Source organism: Rhopilema esculentum, chromosome 8 (genome assembly GCF_057945365.1).
Source record: "Rhopilema esculentum isolate cy_ngs chromosome 8, ASM5794536v1, whole genome shotgun sequence".
Taxonomy (NCBI): domain Eukaryota; kingdom Metazoa; phylum Cnidaria; class Scyphozoa; order Rhizostomeae; family Rhizostomatidae; genus Rhopilema; species Rhopilema esculentum.
The window spans coordinates 11326541-11348492 of record NC_142822.1 but is presented as its reverse complement, the minus strand read 5'-3'; the positions used below and the strand labels follow the sequence as shown (position 1 = coordinate 11348492).

The 21952-nt window shown below is 37.7% G+C and overlaps 2 protein-coding genes across 3 annotated transcripts in view; both read left to right on the top strand.

The window, feature by feature from the left end:
- Nucleotides 1-121: 121 nt before the first annotated feature.
- Nucleotides 122-5637, top strand: LOC148959882 (uncharacterized). The gene is made up of 2 exons (XM_089109631.1): nt 122-1038; nt 1932-5637. Exon 2 carries the CDS (start codon nt 3618-3620, stop codon nt 4458-4460), a length of 843 nt encoding a protein of 280 aa, XP_088965757.1. The 5' UTR covers nt 122-1038; nt 1932-3617; the 3' UTR covers nt 4461-5637.
- A 125-nt stretch (nt 5638-5762) lies between these two features.
- Nucleotides 5763-21952, top strand: part of LOC135694686 (venom phosphodiesterase 2) — a 34664-nt gene continuing 18474 nt past the window's right edge. Inside the window, exons 1-7 of one of the 2 annotated variants that reach the window (XM_065213514.2) lie at nt 5763-5872; nt 11232-11305; nt 15358-15448; nt 16772-16802; nt 17587-17678; nt 18932-19011; nt 19421-19540. In XM_065213514.2, the coding sequence (XP_065069586.2) occupies nt 11279-11305; nt 15358-15448; nt 16772-16802; nt 17587-17678; nt 18932-19011; nt 19421-19540 (441 nt within the window). In that variant the 5' untranslated portion in view covers nt 5763-5872; nt 11232-11278. Of the gene's footprint in view, nt 5873-11216; nt 11306-15357; nt 15449-16771; nt 16803-17586; nt 17679-18931; nt 19012-19420; nt 19541-21952 lie in introns of those variants that run through there. The other variant, XM_065213515.2, reaches the window with a different exon arrangement.

Here is a 21952-nt window from a genome sequence, read left to right as displayed (position 1 = left end):
CTAATTGTGTTTTGAGCTTCTGATGGAAACTAACCGTTAATATTTTCGCTTGGAAAAGAGTTCAGCTTGTAAACATTGTTAAATATATCTTTTTCTATTTTCAAATAAAGGTTTTTATCAATATTGGGTAGATTATTTTTCCCTACTCATTATCAATATTTTCTGCGTAGCATGTTTTGTGTAATTAGATACTTGTGAATGGTTATCAAAGAAAAGATTAAAGAGTTTGGAAGGTGTGGTTAGCCAACTTTTCTGACGACAGGATGCCAAAAAACCGTTCTCACGAAAAGCCAATTAGGTGTGAAATCATTGATAAGTTTTGTTACTGTTTTGAAAACTGAGTCTATATTATTTAGACTGCCCGTTATCGATGAATTCTTTAAAAATGTATGAAGTTTAGAGGACAGACAATATAGATTGAACGAAATGACTTAAGCTTACATGTGCACCCTAATATGACAATCTTATCTCCCGGGTGGTCTAAGCGGTAGCTTTTAAGAGTTCCTGCAACCCTAATCTTAACATCCACAAACATTTTATATATTTAAAAATTTTGTACACATTTAAACAAGTTACCAATTCAGTCTATGTTGTTTTACAATCTGCTAGATTTGCTAGATCAAAAGGTATTTGCATTTAGTCAATTAGATATTTTTTCCCAACTATGTCTATTTTTATTTTAGTGATTATACCGAGGGAACTCTTTGATATCGTTGCCAGTCTCCGTACCATGATAATGGAATGATTTTAGGCCACTCGTTGCCATTTTAAGATACAACGAGAACATGTTTAATGTTTATTTGATCACATGCATGAAAATCTGATAATCCAACGAGTAGATCAGTGAAGTAACGAGTAAGATTTATTCAGCATAGTCAATGTTTATTTCGAAGATATTTGTATAGGAAGCACTGCTATTGTGTAAACAGAAAAAGTGAGTTCGTTTCCAGAAGTAGACAGAAGAAGTTCATTCTCTTTTGGTAATATTTTTAATAGATAAACGGCATAGATTAGGCACCCTTTGCAGTCATGTACTCGGTATGTATATACATTTCCTGGCTTGGGAATCTTGATCAGTTTTTATACTTGCAGTTTGATCATGATATTTAACCGGCATTCCGCTTTCAACTAACTGAACTTTTAAACACTGCTCTGTAAAGATCATTTTGGCAAGAAGTATAATTGTAATTATTTAGCAGCCTTGTCCTGCTTTCTATAAAATCATCTCTATAAAATCTGCTTTCATTTCTATAAAATCAGCCTTTTTCAGAATTTGTTTCTTTCATAAGAAAGTGGACAGTCTGATGATAATAACAATTTACAATAACAGTTTCATATAAATAATTGGGTTAAATACTTTAATTTCAAGGAACTGTGTGTACCAGTATACAAAAGGCCCAGTTTGCCATCTAAAACAGTGTTTTAGACGTTTTTTATCCAAGGCATAATTTTCCATTGAAAAAATCAAATATCAACTACAGAAAATGTCAAAAGACGAAATTCTTTGCCTATACGCACGATATAAAGTCGTAGATATAGCTTGGAGCAGGGTTGTAGGGGGGCTCAGCCCCCTTTTACATGTTGAAAAGGGGCTGCGCCCCTCCTCTTTTTTCTGGGAAATTCAAGAATATCATGGCTAATTTCTGCCAGGATCAAATCTTAATAAATTCTGGCAAACATTTACTACTATAAATTCTTTATTTCTAAGATTTTTCTACTCAAAAGGCAAGTAGACATTGGGAGATGATCTAACTCTAGAAAATATGGAACGTTAATTTAATAAAGAGAAGGCTCTATGCCCCCTCTACATCATTTGGCTCTACGATACTTGCTGGGAGAGTATTACATGGTTAATTTGTCGACCAATAGACTACACAGCATGACACATTATTTGCAGATGATAACGTTTTTTAATTTGTTAATTTGTTTAGGTGAAATTGGACAAATTTCTGCAGCTCACCAGACAATATCAACGTCACAATAGTGCATCGTGGCCACAGTGGTTGAAGAGCCCTGTTCTAAAATACAATTACATTAAATTACACAGAAAGCTGGCAAGTTTCAAATTCGGAGAGCACACCAATCAACCCAATCCCACAACAACAAAAATTGAAAAGCTTTGTGATGCTGAAAATGTTTCTAACCCACAATTGCTGTCAAGGACCGAGATACAGGGTGGCCAGGGGGGCTTGGCCCCCCCTCCAGAAATTCTAGTATCATGAGAAAAACGCTTTTGTATTATTAATTAGTACTTTGAGAAATAGATAAGTGCTCTATTTCTAGTTCAACTTTTACTCTCTATACAAGCAGACCCTATGAAATTCAAAGTTCATACTTATATGTTTAGTTCAAAATCACAGGTTTGTTTGTAATGTCTGGTTAAAGGACCATCTCTGTTCAGGTACCATTGATAATAGAATACTATAACAATTCCTTTATGTTAGTAGGTCCTCCTTTAGTGTACCTGTGTCTCTAACACGTTAACTCTGCAGGATAATTGTCAACATGTTTTACTGGGCCTTGCATGAACTAAGTTTTCTGGCTGTTGCTACTTATTTTGGCGGGAAATCATTTCCCTTTCCAAATCATTGCTTAAATTGCCACCACGTAAAAGTTAGGAAAAGAAACTTTAAACTATTTTTTCGAAAACCAGCGGGAAAGAATTGTCTTTTCCAGCAAGTTATCTACTAATCAAGGTAGCAATGGACTGAACGAATCCAGCAAGAGTCTGGGAAGTGGGAAGATTATTGCAGTTTCTGCACGCAACTCATCTTAGGCCTTGGCCCAGTGAACGAGAAAAAGTCAGAAAAATCATACTGGAGTTGGTGGTTACATGCAAGAAAAATCAAAACATAACGATACTCTCTCCTTCCCGGATATTGGAGAACGAGCGTATGAACCAGACACAGGTTGTGTTTTCCCAAAGTGTAACATTGCAGGTCACCAAAGGTCTTTTCAGCACTCCTCGTTTAAAAAATTTCAGTGGATTCATTATGATGGGCACAAAGATCTTGCCTATTGCCAAACCTGTGTAACTACTTGCAAAGAAAGAAAAATTAATGCTCCATATTCAGAATTGGCTTTCATAAAGACTGGTTTCAAGAACTGGAAAAAGGCTTTAGAAAATTTCCAAAGTCAAGTGCATGTCACAGGGATGCTACCCGAGTCATCCTCGCGCTTCCAAATCGGACAACTAATATTGCAGAATATTTAGAAAGATCATTGACTGCTGAGAAGCAAAAGAATCGCAGATTTTTTTTTAAGACAGTGACAATGTTAAAAATGATGGTCAGACAAGGATTGCCTCTTCAAGGATTGACTGAAGAAGAATCAATTAAAATTAAGAGGTGAGGATGATCTAGAAATAAAGGAAAACATGACCAAAACTAGAAACAAGTATACCTGTTATCAGTTTCAAAATGAGATACTTGAACTGATGGCTTTGCAGATTCAGAGAGTGGTGACTTCTCATCCCATGACGCAACATTCATAACAACAATGATGGATGAAACAACTGATAAAGCTAACAAGGAGCAACGTGTTTTTTGCATTAGGTATGTTGATGATGAGTTGGCGGTGCATGAGGATTTTGTTGGATTGCATAGAATTCCAACAAGATGGACAGTGAATATACATTTAGCGCTATCATCGGTAATTACCAAGTTTTATTACAAGTATGGAAAGAGTCCCTTGATACCCTCAAGGACAGGGAGCAGATTATTTGTATTAAAGGCGTTCAGTCTCAGATGGACAGATTCAACTTCTTGTTTGGAGTCATGCTATCCCAGAAAAAAATGAAACATTCTCACAACCTCAGGAAAACACTTAAGAAAGGGGATATCTCTGCAGCAGATGGGCAGGCAGTAGCAAGAATGGCTGCTAAAAAATTCGAAAGCATTCGGACAGAAGAGGGCTTCTATATTTTCTGGAGACTGGTAATGAAAGCGAAGTCTCAGTTTGACATCAGCAATCATGTGTTCCGCGGCCCAGAAAAAGACCTGTTCGTTATGAAGAAGGCTATGCAAGTGCTGAATTTCATACAGAAGCAGAAAGTTTGCTACCAAGCCTTAGACACAATTACCTCTTCCATAAAAGAAAGATTTGACCAGGATGGCTACAAAGAGTATATTGAATTGGAAAACTTATTGATTCACGCTTGGAATGGCGACAACTTTGAAAAAGAATTCGAGTTGGTCTGTAAGTTTTACAAAGAAGATTTAGAGGAAGTGTTGTTAGCCTTTCATTTAATGATCTTACGAGCAAACAAACCTGCAGCAAAAACATCTTCTTTCAAAGAAGTATGGGAGCATTGCAAGAAAATGTCGGAGGGTCAAAAATCGCTGTTAGCACAAGTTATAATAGTTCTGAAGCTGCTTCTAGCAGTGCCTGCGACCAATGCTATTTCTGAAAGGAGTTTTTCCGGACTACGGAGACAAAAACATATCTACGTACAAATATGAAGCAGTCAAGATTGAATCATTTGATGACGGAAACACCAGAAAGTTTGGATTGAGGAAACAACAGAAAAATTGGATTTGATATTGGTGGCAAATGATTTTGTTTCTTTAAGTGAAAAAGGAGACTATCATCTGGGTAAATTTTCACCCACCGACTTGTGACATTCGTTTAAAGTTTGATATTTATGTATAATTAACTGTAGTAAATTATAATCTTATTCATTAGGACTTCGAGGGCATATTGTTCCGCAAAATCTGTTTCACTTAGCGAATGCCCCAGTTAACCAAAACTCCGGGTAAATGGGGACAAGGACGATGCTATTAAAAGCCTCCATTGAGTTAATTTTGGCAAAAATATCATTTGCATATTTCAAAGGAATTAATTCCCGTGAATATTGCGAAAGTTCCACTTATCGAGGTGCACCGATTGTAACAATGTCTGGGTACTTATATTTTTTGTAAGAAATCACTTTTAAGAAAACATATTAACTTTAATAATAAGAACAAAGTATTTAAGAGACTTTTAGTCGTAGATCTTCTAGTAAAAAAAATCTAATGGAATATCTTTATTTAAGATCTGGCAAGTCTAAGAAACTCTCAGTACAGATACAGTTGTGTGGCTTTTTATAGAAAATAGCTGTATTTGCCACATATTTTGATAAAATTGTTGTTTGTTAAATTTTTTTTTGTTGGAACCCGGAGAGGTAACTTATTAATCATCAATCTTTTTGTTGTTTTGTTGAAATCTTATTGCATATTTAGGTGATATTAATGAGATTTATTAAGATTTTCGGTTATCAGGTAAGGAATCCAGTTGTTGCTGCCTCAAATAGGATTCATCGAAGCTATTTACATTTTAGATATATTGATCTATAGTTGATCATTTAACATCTCTAGCATAAAAATTTTCAATAGCAAAACTTTTCTCATAACCAAATTAATTTGGTTTGGCACCACTAGTGACAGCTTTTGTTATATCTATTCATCAGGTATCCCCCGGACCGTCAATGGGTATTGTTGTGAAAGGGTATTTTCACAGTCAGGTCAAATTTACCGAAAAATAATCCTATCTTATTTGCCGACCAAGCATCCCTTGGAAATTTGCCGACCAACATCCCAAAACTGGCAAAACTTCTAGCTTTTGAAACATGATTTTTTCAAGGGGGTTTCACACTCCTCACGGCCCCATCCATGCCGGTTCTGCTGCCCTCCCCCCAAACAAAAAGTTTTATCTCGGTCCTTGATTGTAATGACATTGACCAATCGGCCAGCCGCCTTCAGCAAATAATAGCCTCGACCAAAAAGAGGAAGTAGTAGCTCAGTATTTGACTTACAACAGCTGGTCAAAGCTGCTCTGACGGACAAAGTTCTGTGCTTTTGTCTCTGCTGTCGTTCTGTGTTCGAGAGACGCTACTGTAAGTTGCAGTTTTTGATTTTTTTGCTGTATCTTGATTTGTTCTATTTTGCCTTGCCACTCGAAAACGATGGCTTGTGCAATGTTGAGCCGATGTAAATCAAACAGTCACTTTTTTGTACCCCGAGTTCCAAGTATTTTCCTATGATCACAGCAGGCACAATGTCAGCTGTGTCGCACAGTTAAAGTTTCGCTTCAGATTAAGCCCTTCTGAGAATTCTTTATTTATGAAAAGCAATTCTGCTTCCTCAAATGTTTTCAACCGGCAATGTTGCTCTGGTGTCGATGGAAGCATGCAGTATTGTACAGTACATCCCATACATGCGCTAATGCTAGGCGCACACGAGAGATTTTAGCTGAGCTAAATGGCACGAGTAACTTTTAGCTCAGCCATTTTCCTCACGTGTGCGGCGGTATTTTTGTGTGAATTTTGTTTGCCTCACGTGCCGAATTTTTAGAAAATCAAACCAGTATGATATCTTTTGTCACTCGTGGCAGTTTGCTCACCGTGTGCGGCGGTCTTTGTTTGCTCAGTACTCACAGGGCCCATTTCTGCATGGCTTGGGAGCTTTTCGGGGGGAATTTTCTCTTGGGGGGAGGGGGGATCAATAATTTTATCACATTACTGCGATTCCCCAAGAACATTCATTTTTATCTTACGGTAATGCCAAGTTTTCAATTTGAAAATCCTATTAAACTATTCCTATACGCAAATACATATCAAATTGCAGTTTGAATTTATTAATTCATATAAATTTCAATTAATTTCTGGGGAAATATTTTTTATTCAAAATTCAAGCATGCATTAAAAAGTGTCAAAAAATCAGCAGCAAGCTAGCTAATATATAAAAACCTCTTCCACCCACAAAATATGAACTTTAAGCAGAAATCTTTAAAATCAATCTATCTAAAATAATTTTATGGAAAATTTATCATTTTTAGCTGACCTTCTACTCTGGTTTTCTACCTTCTTGATGACTTGCCCCACCAGAGCCTTGCCTCATCAGAGCCTTGCCCCACCAGAGCCTTGCCCCACCAGAGCCTTGCCCCACCAGAGCCTTGCCCCTTCAGAGCCTTGCCCCATCAGAGCCTTGCCCCATCAGAGCTTTACCCCATCAGAGCCTTGCCCCACCAAAGCCTTGCCCCATCAGAGCCTTGCCCCATCAGAGCCTTGCCCCATCAGAGCCTTGCCCCACCAGAGCCTTGCCCCATCAGAGCCTTGCCCCATCAGAGCCTTACCCCATCAGAGCCTTGCCCCACCAAAGCCTTGCCCCATCAGAGCCTTGCCCAATCAGAGCCTTGCCCCTTCAGAGCCTTGCCCCAACAGAGCCTTGCCCCATCAGAGCCTTGCCCCTTCAGAGCCTTGCCCCACCAGAGCCTTGCCCCATCAGAGCCTTGCCCCACCAGAGCCTTGCCCTACCAGAGCCTTGCCCCATCAGAGCCTTGCCCCACCAAAGCCTTGCCCCACCAGAGCCTTGCCCCATCAGGGCCTTGCCCCATCAGAGCCTTACCCCATCAGAGCCTTGCCCCACCAAAGCCTTGCCCCATCAGAGCCTTGCCCAATCAGAGCCTTGCCCCTTCAGAGCCTTGCCCCAACAGAGCCTTGCCCCATCAGAGCCTTGCCCCTTCAGAGCCTTGTCCCATCAGAGCCTTGCCCAATCAGAGCCTTGCCCCTTTAGAGCCTTGCCCCATCAGAGCCTTGCCTCATCAGAGCCTTGTCCCTTCAGAGCCTTGCCCCACCTTGCCCCTTTAAACTAGCTTAAAATGAATTTCAGAATATTTCTTGCAGATAGTTTCTTGCAATGGTTTAGAGCGTTATAATTTTGTCTGAAATATCAACCATCGCTCCAATCCACGAGGTTCTGATTTTATTGCAGACTTGCAATTTTCTCAGATATCATAACCGGCCGCCCCTCGCCCCCCTCGCTACGTGAGACCCTATGAGGGGTATTTGAAATATGAAATAATTGCGATTTTTTGAGGAAAAATATAAATATTTAGGTTTTTTAGCTTTTAAATATGAAATAATGTTGTCTCCCAAATGAAATATCGAAATAGCGAAATTACTGAGTGATTTAGTAAATACTGTGTGAGGATTATTAATTTTATCGCAGAAGCCACATAAAACAGCGAGTATTGAGCTGTTTAAATAATTGTCGACCTTAAAACTCCAAGAAATGACGAGAAGGACAATATCCCTAAACTTGGAGTAGTATTGGCCTTCATGACCAGCGAAACGTATTTGAAATTGGAGGGGCCAAAAACTACGATTGTGAAAGGTTCTAGTTAAGGCCATCGTGGTTTGGCCGCAAGAGGAATTATGAAAATACATATTCTAGGGATGCCAGAAACCTCTAAGATATCAGCGCATCTAAGATAGATTGTGACTAGAGGATATTCTAAGCTTTTCTTCATCAACACCGAACAACAACTTCTTAATGTCTCACCGCTTTGTAGGAATGAACTTGCAAAGTTTGATAATTTTTAGTGCAGTGGGTAAAATTTTTTTAATGACAAAAGGTCCCAAAATAAGAAAGAGTAGAGAAATAACAGAAACTTTATTTATCAATATATCCAGAACATAAGAACATCAACAGAAGAAGAACTTCGGTTTACAATAGCTGCTTTGTGGTGTTAGGATATAATTTTGTAAAATCTGATCGCAAAAATTTTCGAGAATATCGTGTTACTTAGGAAAATGACTCTAGACAGAAAGTTCAAACTTGGCTGGTCATAAATGTTTTTGGACGTAATTTATCATTATATAAGAATTTCAAAGTAGACACTTTGATTCTCTTGACTGGGAAGGATCAAGGAGGAAATCATACAATGTTCAAATCCGGTCCCCCGTTTTGAAGATTTCCGGTCCCCCGTTTTGCCGGCCAATACTTTTTGTCAAAAGATGTCAAAAGATGTCAAAAGAGGAGGTGGCTGGGTTTATATAGATAGGTAGGGTAAGGTACGAATTTCTCCGACAAATGTTCAACAGTGACTGAAAGAGTTGTCTGAGCCAAATAGAGGAAAGGAAAAGTTGGTGTTTGTAAAACAGGCTTGCGTAAAAGTAAGATATGTTTATGCAGAGTAAAAGTAAGATATGTTTATCACTGCACAATCAGGGTGGTTTCATAAAAAGATAACCTCTAGAGGTAGGCTGTACAAGGTGCGCGTCAAAGGAACGCATGGGAAAAACGGGGGTCTGGGGGCGCTGTAAGCCCCCCAGCTGGTCAAGGGCGAGGTCCAGGGGGCAGAGCTCATGAGATTTCGCCATCTCTGCATTTGCTAACAAAGACCTCTGCAAAGAGGTCTCCGAGGTTGAAACGTTGATATGAAAGCTTTCGAGTGTTTCCACAGTTTTTCATACATCAGCAGCTCGAATGGCTGACTTACAAAATACCGCAGAAGAAAGCAAGTTGAATGTAAGGCATTTTCCAAAGCTCTTTGAGATCAGATGGGCACAATTCACTGCTCAATTGATCCACTCGATCTTAGTATCGTGGAGAGCTCCCATGGTTTATTGTTCAATGTCTGACGATCAACAGGCAAAGAACTTCGGTAAATTTTTGTCAAACAAAAACAATTTGCAGTTGATTTGCATTTTAGGAGGCGTCCAATTTTTTTTACAAATTTTTCAGAAAAGGTTACAAAGTGACGACATTACTATTTTAGACATTGTTCCAGAGTCGAAAAAATTCTTAAAAAAATTAGAAAAGCTGAATGAGAAAGAGCTCCTTGGAGGTTGGGAGGAAGGTTTTAGTACCAATTATAACAAGGACATTTGTACCTTTTTCGGGACAACGTTATGGCAGAAAGAGAGCATGGGTTCCGATGCAGGTTGGAAAGCGGAGGGGCCAAGAGAAAATATAACATTCATATCAAAAGGTTTTAAAAAAGGTCTATTGTTTTGCAAAAAATTGAGGGGGCCATGGCCCCCCTGCCCCTCCCTTTCTTCGGAGGCCCTGGAGAGGCGAAATATTCGTCGAAATCAATTTGTTTCTGAACAAAGTAGTTTTTGGGCAGTCCGAATTGAGGTGTTGGATAGCCTGAAAAACGTCATGACCACGTGGCTAAAATTGGACAGCTGATTTCAAGAAAGCTTGGGAAAGTTCACAAGGTTGGAAACCTGATGATGACGAAATAAGGGAAGTTCATGCTGCTGTTGCACCAGATCTAGATTAAGCATCGATATCTGAGCAAAATGACGATATCAAGCAAGTTGATATCAATAAAAACATTGTCAAACATGAAAAGGACACGAGAGAACGTTTTTAAAACATAGTAACTGTGAACTATTTATTATACACCAGAAACTGTTGATTTATTTGCTTTGCTTTTCATACTATTACCGTTATGTTCTGTTTGTTTATTTTTTGTTACTTTTTGTCGTATGAATTCTTTATGTTGCTGTTTCAACTAATTAATCACTGCACAATTTTCCATTTATCACAGCACATTTTGGATTTATCACTGCACAAATTGGTTATCTTATCACTGAGGCTTAAAATAAAACCTGCCATATGGTGGTAATTTGGTTGTGGAAAAGATTGGAGAAAGATAGAAATTCTAAGTAGAATAAAATGATATTTCCTGAGGATGCCAGTTAATTAAAAGCTGTTACATATTGACCAAAGAGATAAGCATAGCATTGGCTAAAATGGGATTTATAAAAGTGTTCTAAAGGCCGGGTTACACGATCACTTTTTACCATCACTTTTTTCGATATTGGACCAACATGCTAAAAAGTGATCGTGTAACATACTAAAATTGTCCATTTTCGCTGCAGAATTTAATGCGCTTATCTGCTGTTAATCCTCTATCATTGGAAATTTTACTCTGAACGCAGAGTAAAATCGAGTTCATCACTTTTTTTTAAAGGCGCCGACAAATTCTTACGTCACATGATGTTTTGATGAGAAGGGAACGGCCTAGAGTTTCGAGAATAGAAGAAAAGACGTGAATTGTGATCAGAAACATAATTATTAGGAGAAAACGAATATGAATAATGATTTGGAGTAAATCGAAGAGCAGCCAATTACAGAATAATAAATGCAGTTTAATAGAATACACTCTTTTTTTATAAGTTCACTTTTTCACCGACCCACTTTCCCCTTTACCAGGTATCATTTCAACCAAAGACAGAGCCCCCATCTGACGTATTGAAGTTCAAAAGCCCCTCATTTATTTGCGTAGATCCAAAATATATATTCTTTTCTCTTGGTTAATTTTTGATTGAGTGTTGCATTCAAGTTTTGCATTCAAGTTTTGCATTCAAGTGTTGCTCTCTACATTTAACAATAATGCTACATTTTGTTTATCAGCAGATCTAACTCCGTACTAAGCCATTTTAGTAATCTTTTTTACAGAGCCTGTTTCTCTGGTAGGAATTGACTGTTGCCCGAGACATTTCACAATGAATCGAAAAAAAGTCTTGATAATCGTAAGTTTAATTTTCTTTTAGTAGACTTGAATCATGATAATATTCATTTGAATCATAATAGACATATATACATCTAACTACTTATTTCTTTGGCAACACTGAACAAATACACTTAACAAGGTGACCAAATGGTAAAACTTTATAAGCACTGGACTTTGTTTACAGGACATCGTTTGCTGTTCTTTGTTCAGTCGTTTCTTTGGGGCTTCGTAACACAAAAAGAAGAAATTATCTCACTATGTTCTTCATGTAACATCTACTTTTCTACAAATTTTGTTGACTGATCGTACACAGAGCTCGATATTCAAGACGAGATAAAAGAATTTGTTCAAAAAGTTTTTCAATGCTTGACGAGCCGAACTTAACTGTGTTTCTCCATAGTTTTACACTTTCTTGTCTAGCCCTGGATTTGTACAAGTGTTTAGATGAATTTCTATTTTCTATCTGGAAACTGTTATAGACTGATATTCATAGGTAAATCGAGCATGGGTGGATTTTCGTGTCCATCGATTCAACCTCAGTATTTTTATCTCAATGTTTTTGTCCATACATAACTCTATCATTAGCTTCTTGTGATGAATAGAACGTTATCAGAATTGCCGATCTTTCACAGCTGTTCTATTTGCAGTTAAAAGCTTCTTCAAATCTAAATGTCAAGCCCTCAACCATCAAATTCTTATTTTGCCGTTATTTGACCGTTTCAGAAATTCCTTGATCATTGAAGTATTTAAGATTAGTCCTTGAGCGGTTTCGCGTCTCTGATGACAGCTGTATCTAATATCTTCCAGTTTCTCAAATTTGCATGCCTATTATGTTGAATTAAAGGACTAAATAGTGCTGATTAAGCCTTCTGAACAGGAAACTTTTGAGCAGCGCAATTTTCTCAGGGTTAGTTCCTTGCTAGAAATGCTACTTACGATTGGACTCTGACAAGATAAAAATTGTCATGAAGTAGGACTAATGAGGTTTGAAGTAAAGCCATCCCAAGGCAGTTTTGTGATAAGATGCCTGTATCAACTCAGAAACTCTCAAAAACGTTTATATAGTCCTATCAACAGATAGCATTCTGTTATCTTTGAGAGCGAGGGGCAAGTCACTCTGTGGCGTGTCGCAGTTTACGGCGCCTCTGTTTGATAACTAAGGGCCTCCAATCAAATGGGCTCCAAAGATATCCATGTTTTTGAGATTGGCCCAAGTTCATCTTGTTATCAAAAGCTCGAAACGTTCTTAAACTGAAGCATTTAGCTCAGCTTTTCCTTGTTAACGAGAAATGTGTCCAGTGGCGGCGTCAAGGGGTGGTATGGAGGGGGGGGGGGGTGAGGGTAATTACCTCCCACTTTTCTGAAAAGTGGTCTATTTTTACGCCTTGCTTTTGTGTTTGACATGCAGTACCCCAATTGTTCGGACCTTCTTGCCATCCGAGAAATGGAGACCCGTCTCATTTTTTTCCAAAGAGTCCCATATACCTCTATTATGCCACTAAAACTACTCCATTGGAATCTTGTACACCTCTGATAGAAATTCGATTGTTTTATAAGTAAATCCTTAGAAATCCTTTTGTTTTGGTGTAAATCTCGTTCCCTTTTTACAAGAGTGAATTGTCCTTCGGTAGAATGATTCTGAACCTAGGCTCGAAAGAACTTCAAAATAAGCTCAATGCCAAAGTTTGCTCTTTCCTTTGTAATCGTACTCTAAAATGTTGGCGCGGAGCCTTTTTGGTCCTAAAAGGGGCTTAGTGCTGTATCATGAGGCTCCTACTATACATCTTCTCTATGGGAGACGAAAATCTATGTTGAATTAAGTCGTTGTGGTTATAAAGAAAAGCATTGGGGGAAGCAAATTAACAACTGTCTCCGGCCGTGGAACTTTGCGAAAATTTAAACGACTGTAAACCCCAAGTAAAGAGTTTTAAGCTTACGTGTTTAAGTAAATGGAATTATAAAAACTAAACGATAAAAAAGGACCTTTAAAACATTGTATCAAAATGTCTCAGCATCATTTACCTGGAAAAGCGCCAGAGGTGCATTGAGGGGTTTGGTGGGGGTAAAGCGCCAAGAAAAGGGCGAAAAAGTAACAAAAAAAGGAAGTTGCTAAATTTTAAGAGAGGAAGAGGACAACCGCCCTATACAATTCCGTCCTGTGGCGTCCCACGAAAGCGGCTTTGGCTTGCCAAGAGCGAGACAAAGGATTCTCTCCTACCGTTTAAATTCTACTACCAGCGATTCAACGTAAGTTACATACGAGTTTCATGGACATTATAATTGATATGCAGGGCACCGAGTGGTCTAGGAGGGCAAAACCGAAAGATGAGACCCCCTGTGAGGGGAGCGAGGAGATAATTTCTGCGACCATAAGCTACATGTTCGTCTAGTATTAGAAACAAAACTCATCCCCAGACCCCAAAGAGAACAGCCACTCTGGTCTTGCAAATCTAAAAGTACAACTAAAACCTGCGTTTCTGCTATCGGGCAGCATTAACTGGAAAACCCAGATTGTGCAAAAAACTATGATGGCGACATGTTTTGGATTATTTGTAAAGCCCGATCATCTTTCCACCTAGCAGTTTTGGAATCTATCTACATAAGCACGAAGAAACCGCTACTGTGTAGACAAAAGGAGTTCGTTTTCACCTTAGGACTCCATTGGTAACATTCTCAATAGGCAAGCGGCACTGATTGGTCAACCTCAACAGTCATTTGCTGGTGTTTCTGATTGGCTTATTTCGATCCACAACTGGGTATATATATTTCCTAGCGTAGAGTTTTCGATCTATGTTCTGACGTTTTAAAGTCTGAAGAGTGTCAGGCGAAAAGCTTTAGTTTACTAAATGTTTGCTTTTTTCAAAGCCACTTTCAAGTTTTGTACCACCAAAAGATTGTTTGATACTTGATTCGTAGTTAGATACAATGTAATCGATTGTTCGATTACAAATCAATTGATGACGTTAGACCGAGCAGTTATGACTTATGAAATTGTCAATCAGCTCTGTCCTGAAGCGCTATAAAATAAGTACATCAAAGATCTGTCATATCAAAATATATCATACATAACAAAGCACAAGAAATAGACAGGATCTCCGTGTGCAAAAACTAACATTAGAGTACACCAAAAGGAATATTTTGTACACTGGTCCAGTTGCTTGGAATAAAATCCCTAAAGGCTTTAGATTCTATCGTAAGACTTGAAAAAAAACTAAGATTTCATCTATTGAGCTAACAGGAATCAGCTCGGCACGAATCCATGGAAGATCAGACAATTTATATTAGCTTAACTCTGACAAATTTCTATCGTAATGTAGCTTTTATTTTTGTGTATCACAACTTTTCTTTGTACTGAATGGATTTCATGTATAATTAAAATTAAATGAAACAAAATGATAAAGGCGAAACTAGCTTAAAGGAAAAGATGTTACAAGCGGATCCCTCCGTTGCAGAAAGACAAAAATGTTGGCAAAAGGGTCAAAAGTTCCACTGAAAACGTTGGTTAAAACTGGCTAGAATTTTGAAGTGATAGTACGTTTTGTAGAAGTTTTATTGATATCAACAGTCATTGCCAAATTTGTTGATAAAATGCTCACCTTGAAAAGAACTTTTCTGTGATTTTGATGAAAACATAACGGCATATACTTGTGCAGGAAAGAAGAGCGATTTCCAAAAGCTGTTCTGATGATCTGATAGCGTAGATTCGGCTAACAGGCAAACTTTGATGATCTGATGCTGATAGAGCCATTTTTGTGGCTACATATTGCACAGAACATCAAGACTAAAAGCACTATTATCAAATTTAGTTTAAATCCCTAATCGTTCTTACTTACTGCATATTTGTTTCTCTAAAGGAAGGGCTTGGCTAGCCTTTTATGATCTAGTTATTTCAAAATTTGATGGTTGTTGAGAGAGGCATTATTTAAAATTACGTCACACTCAACGATCGTCGCTTAGCTTATATAACGAGCTATGTGTTGTGGATTCATTCAAGGGCGGAATTTCTATAAAAGACAGTAAGTTCAATCTTTTCGAGTCACTTTCTAAACCAATTAATGTTCTCTTTGTCAGTTTCTGATTGGTGTTGCTGTTGTTGCTACAGTAGTTGGTGTTGCAGTGGGTTTAAAGTTGAACAATGAAAAAGAATCCAATTCTGGTAAAGGTAAGTTCAAAAGTTTGGGCCAAAAGCATCAATACCGTATTTGATCTATTGAACGCATGCGAGTTTATAAAAATCTTTGGCCTTTAGGAGAAGCGACTATTAAAGCGTTTTTAGAAATAAACGTTTATTGGATAATGGTTTTCTGCAAGACAAATCATTTTTTTTTCCAAATCAATCATTGCGAGATCTGAAAAGTAAAAACTCTAATCAACTGTTACCTAAGTGTCAGTTGTTACTTCACTGTTACTTCATCTACCTCAGTGTCAGTTGGTTAAAAAGTCATCCTCCTCTACGTCGAAATCTGTCATTTCAAATGGATCCTCTTTCCCCTTGTCATCACAAGATGCGACGGTTTTTTATAACCTGCCTTGTACGACTGATTCCCCACACGATATTTTTTCATCATCTGATCCAAAATCCGAACATGGCAATGTGAAACATCGAAATGATTTTATGATGATGTCTTTTTTAATAGAAAACACTAAACTGCTCTTTTTGCGGTAATTTTAATAATTTCTCTTGATGTTCATTAGAGAGTGGGCGTTTATTTAACAGTTTTGCTTATATAGGGACGTTTATTACAGGGTATTTTAATCAGTAAAAAGAGTGCGTTTGATAAATACGGTAGGTAGGGTGACCAGTTCCTTCGTTGCTCTCTATAGCCCCCTCCCCAATGTTGCCACAGTATTTTATAGTTTAGCAGAGGATGCAACGGAAATACGTGTGTGTATTATATTTGTTTTTGCTTGTGCAAAGAAAAGGTCTTTTGAAAAAGTCAGGGTTTTTCTATTCAGACCATTCAGATGTAATGCCTCGTTTCTGTAATTTTAGCTTGAGGCCCAGGTCTTTTAGCAAGAAAGTCGCACCTGATTCCCTTGCAGGTATGTCCAGTGCTGACAGTAGTTGAGGAATGAACTGTAGATAATTCAAAACTTTGCAATCTGTTGACTTCACTTACCCTGGATATCAGAGCAACATAAGTTCTAGAGCGGAAATAAAAGAGAGGAGAGCAGAAGTGGAGGTGCATCTATCTTCTCCTCTTGGCATTCTGTTTACGCGCTCGAAATTTTGTGGCTCTGGCACCCAGGGTGGACTTCACTACGCATGAAAATCTCAGCTTTATAATCGGTTGTCACCATGGAGGATATTGTTGACAAGAGGAGAGCCAGCTACGTTGCATTCGCAAAATACAAAGGGATTCAAGGGCCTTCCCCTCTTGCCCCATATAGTTTATTCACCTAAGAGAAGCCCCATATACTTGTCTAACAAATCTAAGATTTTTGTATTGTGAAATCTGACATCTTATATTTCCTTTATATCTAGCCTCAGCAAAGAAGAATTACGATTGTAAAAGGTAAGTTTCAACTTTACTTTCAGTTTCCACTGTAGACCCTTTAAACTCGACGTATTTTCCTTTCAACAAAAACATTATGGCATCAAAGGATACTTTGCTTGTCTCGTTCATTCCACAAGTTTGAAGATGCTTGCCAAACGCTCTTCCCGCCAAAGACTTCTCCTTTCCTTACATTCAGAAACATGAATAGGAAATGATGTTTAGAATCCATTTGATAAGTAATCTAATAAAAGATAATGATAGAGATTCAACAGACTTGTTCAGTTATTTGAGCGAGTGATACAGTAGACTTGACAATAGTCATTATCATATATCGAAGACACCGAATCTTCCCTTTGGGGAGTTATCCGAAAAAGTAAAACCTTTTAGTAGCAACAAAATCATTAAGTTTGCAACTTTTTCATGGGGAACAGGTATTGGGAATATATTTTATAATTTTCTGTTGAGTTGGTGTAGTTTATAAGAAAGGGACTTCGCTGGTAGATTTGCTGCATCATACTTTTTGATTCTCTATTGTTCGGGTAGACTGTTCGGGTCGATGGTGGGGAATCAATGTTGGGTTTTGGGGTCAAAACTGACAGATAAAATTTACAGTAACATCAACAACACACAGTCACACACTGCTGTTCTATACAGAAAAGCGGGTACAGCTCGGCCTGTATGGCATCTAGCAATTTAGGACAGTCCAGGAAAGAAGCGAATTTTCATAATTAAAAACTGTGTTTTAATGTGCGAAAATGAAATTTTTTTATGTACCAAAAAGATTTCAAATGTTGTTTGCTAGCTTCAGCAGGCCAGCAGTGATAATGATATCAATGGATGGCTTTAGAGCAGACTATCTTAACAGAAGTTTGTCACCAAATATTCATCATCTTGGTAAGTTCTATTTTTTACTATTTATTAAAATGGCGGTGTAAAATCGATGTATTCTACAGACCAACGATAGCAGTGTAAATTTATAGGAGCTATGTATTCTACAGACCGACTGTTATTCATAGCTTATTTTTTGATAATGGCAGCCCAAGGACGCGAAGCATATCGCGCATTAAGAAGGACTAAAGCCTCGGTAGGCCCTCCGATCCTTGTGACAGCCTACAATGCATTTCATGAAGTATCGAATAATTTGAGAATCGAATAATTTGAATATCGAATAATTTTTGCATCGAATAATTTGGGTATCGAATAATTTGGGTATCGAATAATTTGAGTATCGACTAATTTAAATTTCGAATAAATTCAGTATCGAATAATTTGAGTATCGAATAATTTGGGTATCGAATAATTTGAGTATCGAATCATTTGGGTATCGAATAATTTGAGTATCGACTAATTTAAATATCGAATAAATTGAGTATCGAATATTTGAGTATCGAATAGTTTGAGTATCGAAAAATTTAAATATCGAATAATTTTTGTATCAAATAATTTGAGTATCGAATAATTTGGGTATCGAATAATTTGAGTATCGAATAATTTGGGTATCGAATAATTTGAGTATCGAATCATTTAGGTATCGAATAATTTGAGTATCGAATAATTTGAATATCGAATAAATTCAGTATCGAATAAATAAATGAAAAACCAGTTAATAAATACCGAATTAACAAAACTTTAAACTGGAAGGGTTTGCTACTCCATCTGATCTACCGACTTCGTAAAATGAATTCTTTGCTCTCACACCAGGTTGAATAGAAAACTAAAAAGACTCCGAGATCAGGAAGGTGCTTCTTATAATTAGTAAATCAAGAATCCTTGTAGCATGACATAATTTTAGTCAAATTCACCAAAATTGCGATATCCATGGATGGATTCAGAGCAGATGGCCCTCTTTGATATTTTTTGGATTCGTCGGAAACGTTTCTACGAGAAAAGACAAGCATTCGGTTTGTCGAACAGTTTTGCTATGATAAACATTTTTCTCGTAAAAGAGTCTTTGATCCCCCTTTCCCATCCAGTATTTGATCGCTTTGGCACCCCTGGCATCAATCAAAGCTAGCTTTTTTGAATGGCCATTCCTTTAAGAACGTCCCTCTGTTGGAAGTTTCCCATATTTTTACTTTGCACAGTAGTTCTATGAAGAGAGGACAACGAACTCAAACCATAACTCAGTATTTTCAATCTCACCTTAGCTTCAGAAGGCGTTCAAGCAGAGTACATGACTTCGCAGTTTCCAACCAAAACTTTCCCAAATCATTATACCATCGCAACTGTAAGTGAATCCTGATTGCTTTTCAGTAATGATATGTATTTAGATTTCTTCAGGCTTTTACCATGATACTTTCTCTTTCTACCAAAATTATATATTCATTGTTGTATTGGCTAATGGAATATGGCTTATGGAATATGGCTCCTCAGTCAGACTGCTTACGCCATGCCATTGCAGATATGTCCAGAGGCAGCTTGAGCTGCAGGGGTAAAACAGATGGATACAAATTGTCAATTATCCTAAACTGGTTTTGAACTTTTCACGGTCCAATTAGGCTTTGGAGCCTGAGGTTTTCGCCCCAGCCACCTCCTCCTCTCGATTCTCTGCTTTGTCGCGTAAATTAGTTAAAAAAGATTGATAGAAAACAGGCTTTCATATAAGATGTATAATTTTTTTTTAAATATTGTTCCAGGGTCTTTATCCAGAATCGCATGGAATCGTTAGCAACAGCTTTTTGAGCGAAGATCGCAGTGAATATTTCAGAATCGGGAGCAAGGCAGCATTGAACAGTAAATGGTGGAAGGGTGAACCGGTAAGATTTCTGCATTATTCTGGAGACTTACTTACTTCCAGAGGCAAAGACAAACAATATTTTTAGAGGGGTAAAGAAGTGCTTTTTGCCGACAAAAAGGGCCTATCTACCTTTTTAAGGGTGTGGTCAAAAAATAAATGCTTCTATATGCTGCCTTTATGCGTTTCTGTTTCAAAGTTCATACTTTCGTGCCATACTTTGAAAGTTCAGCTACTACAGAAATGTTGATACATTACAATTGTTGCAAAAAAGACAGGGAATTTTTAAAAGTGCCTAACCTTAGTTTTTGCTCTTGATTTAGGTACTTTCAAGCAACCTTGCTGAATATTTTAAGCCTTGGATACATTTTTGTAACACCATAGAAGTCACGTGATCGATGGCGTCATTTTCCCCGGTCATCAAAATTTTTAATTCTCTCTTTTGAAAAATCGCTCCAACCATCTTGTTTGGCATTGTAATAGGAGCAAAAAATTTTAAAGAATAAACTGCATCAGACCTGCAGATAACCAGTTATTGCTATTTAAAGTTTGCATGGCGTCATCAAAATGGCGGTTCTGCAGTACAAAATAACTGTCCCTGCAAGATCCTCCCAGGTCACAAGTCTTGCAAACCGCGGTACCAAAACCCGAAGATAAAAGAAAACTTTTGATGAAAATATTTGTTTTGACATTCTTGAATTACTGTTCCTTGGTATGAATGTATTGTAGTAAGAAAAACAATAAACTTATTTACAACATTCACGAAAGAGCATTGCGAATAGCCTATAACGATTTTTCATCTAGTTTTGAACAACTTCTGTTCAAAGACAATGCAGTTACAATCTATAGAAGGAATTTAAAGCAACTTGTAACAGAAATTTACAAAGCTATTCATCACGAAAAACCATTTTTCATGGAAGATATTTTTAGCAGAACTAAACCACCTTATAACCTCAGGGGGCTCACTTTCACTAGAAATAAACCAAACACAACATCATACGGATAAGACACTGTATCATACAGATGTCCAGAAGTATGGAACTCAATTCCCACAGAAATAACCTCAAGCTCAAATAAAACAACCTTTAAAGCAAGTATCAAAACTATGTCTGCGATTTCTTGCTCATGCCGGATTTGTAAACCATTTATAGGACAAGTGGGCTATATAAAATGACAAGAAACCTACTTTACATTGATATATCTTATAAGTTATTCATCTATTTTTGTTGCGTTGTTGAATTCGGTTATTGTTAATATATTCAGTTGATTTTAATTAGCTTTAGTGTAGCTAGTATTATACGTTTACCAACTCAAAAGAAAGTGAAGAAAAAAAACCAAAGGGTTCTGAAAAATGTGAGTGTGCTACGTTTCCAAACTTTCTTTTTAATGTTTGCCAATGTTTGCATAATTGCGAATTGTATAATGTGCAGCTAGTGTCAATGCTGATGTGCAGTCGTCCAGTCACAAGAATGCTCGATGCAGACAAATTACACATGCCATGTTCCTGTTGTTTATGTCCCCATTTGAAATGACACTGTCCCCGGTACAAATTTAGGGATCCCCGGTTTCAAATTTGCCACCCCGGCAAAAATCTGACCTCTCACCGGGGCACTTAGACGCGGGTGTGAAAATGCAAGCAAAAGGAAAACGTTCTAATAAAAATTTAGTAGTATATAAGGACACCGCTACGCGACGAGAATAAACAACAAAAAACACACAAATCAGTGATGGCTAATATTTTCGCCCCGGTATACGGGAAATTCGATTTTTCGCCCCAAAGTTTCCTCAGGGGTTCGTCGAGCAGCCTGCTATCGTGGTCTCTCCTTCATTCGCACACTAATAAAATTTTGTCTACAAGAAGGCTATACTGAAGAGGAGCTTTCGTCAGCAATGACAGACCGTCGATCCGTCAGTTCTGTCGCTCGGCAATAAACTCCAACTTTTGCAATTCGAAGCTTTGCTGAGATGTGATCGGGCATGAAGATGCTGGAGAGTATACAAGTATATACTTAGCTCATGTACTTGTACTGGGCTGCCAGAGGTGGGGCGGCAGTGGACAGAAAACTTATTTTCTTTGCAAAGATAAAGAGTTTAGGAAGAAATCTATGCGCGATTCAGTGATAGTGAATATTACTTTTTATATACTTTGGTGTAGCGGAAGCATCTGGGGCTCTAAGCAAAAACTGCTAAGGGACTTCTATTCACGGAAAGCAAGAAGCTCACATTAACTGGTCTAGAGCATGTCAAACACAATGGAAAAAGATAAAAATGAGAATTATTTCCTCGTTCACTAGAGGGAACTTCAGCTTTCAATTTTAAAGCTTCAGCTGAGGAACTTCCAAAGTTTCCAAAAGTTATTTTAACTTGAGCAAAGCTTTAAAGGAAAACACAATGGAAAAAGATAAAAATGAGAATTATTTCCTCGTTCACTAGA

Excerpts from the sequence above, each read along its gene's own strand:
- LOC148959882 (XM_089109631.1), top strand. The coding sequence starts at position 3,618 with ATGGACAGTGAATATACATTTAGCGCTATCATCGGTAATTACCAAGTT.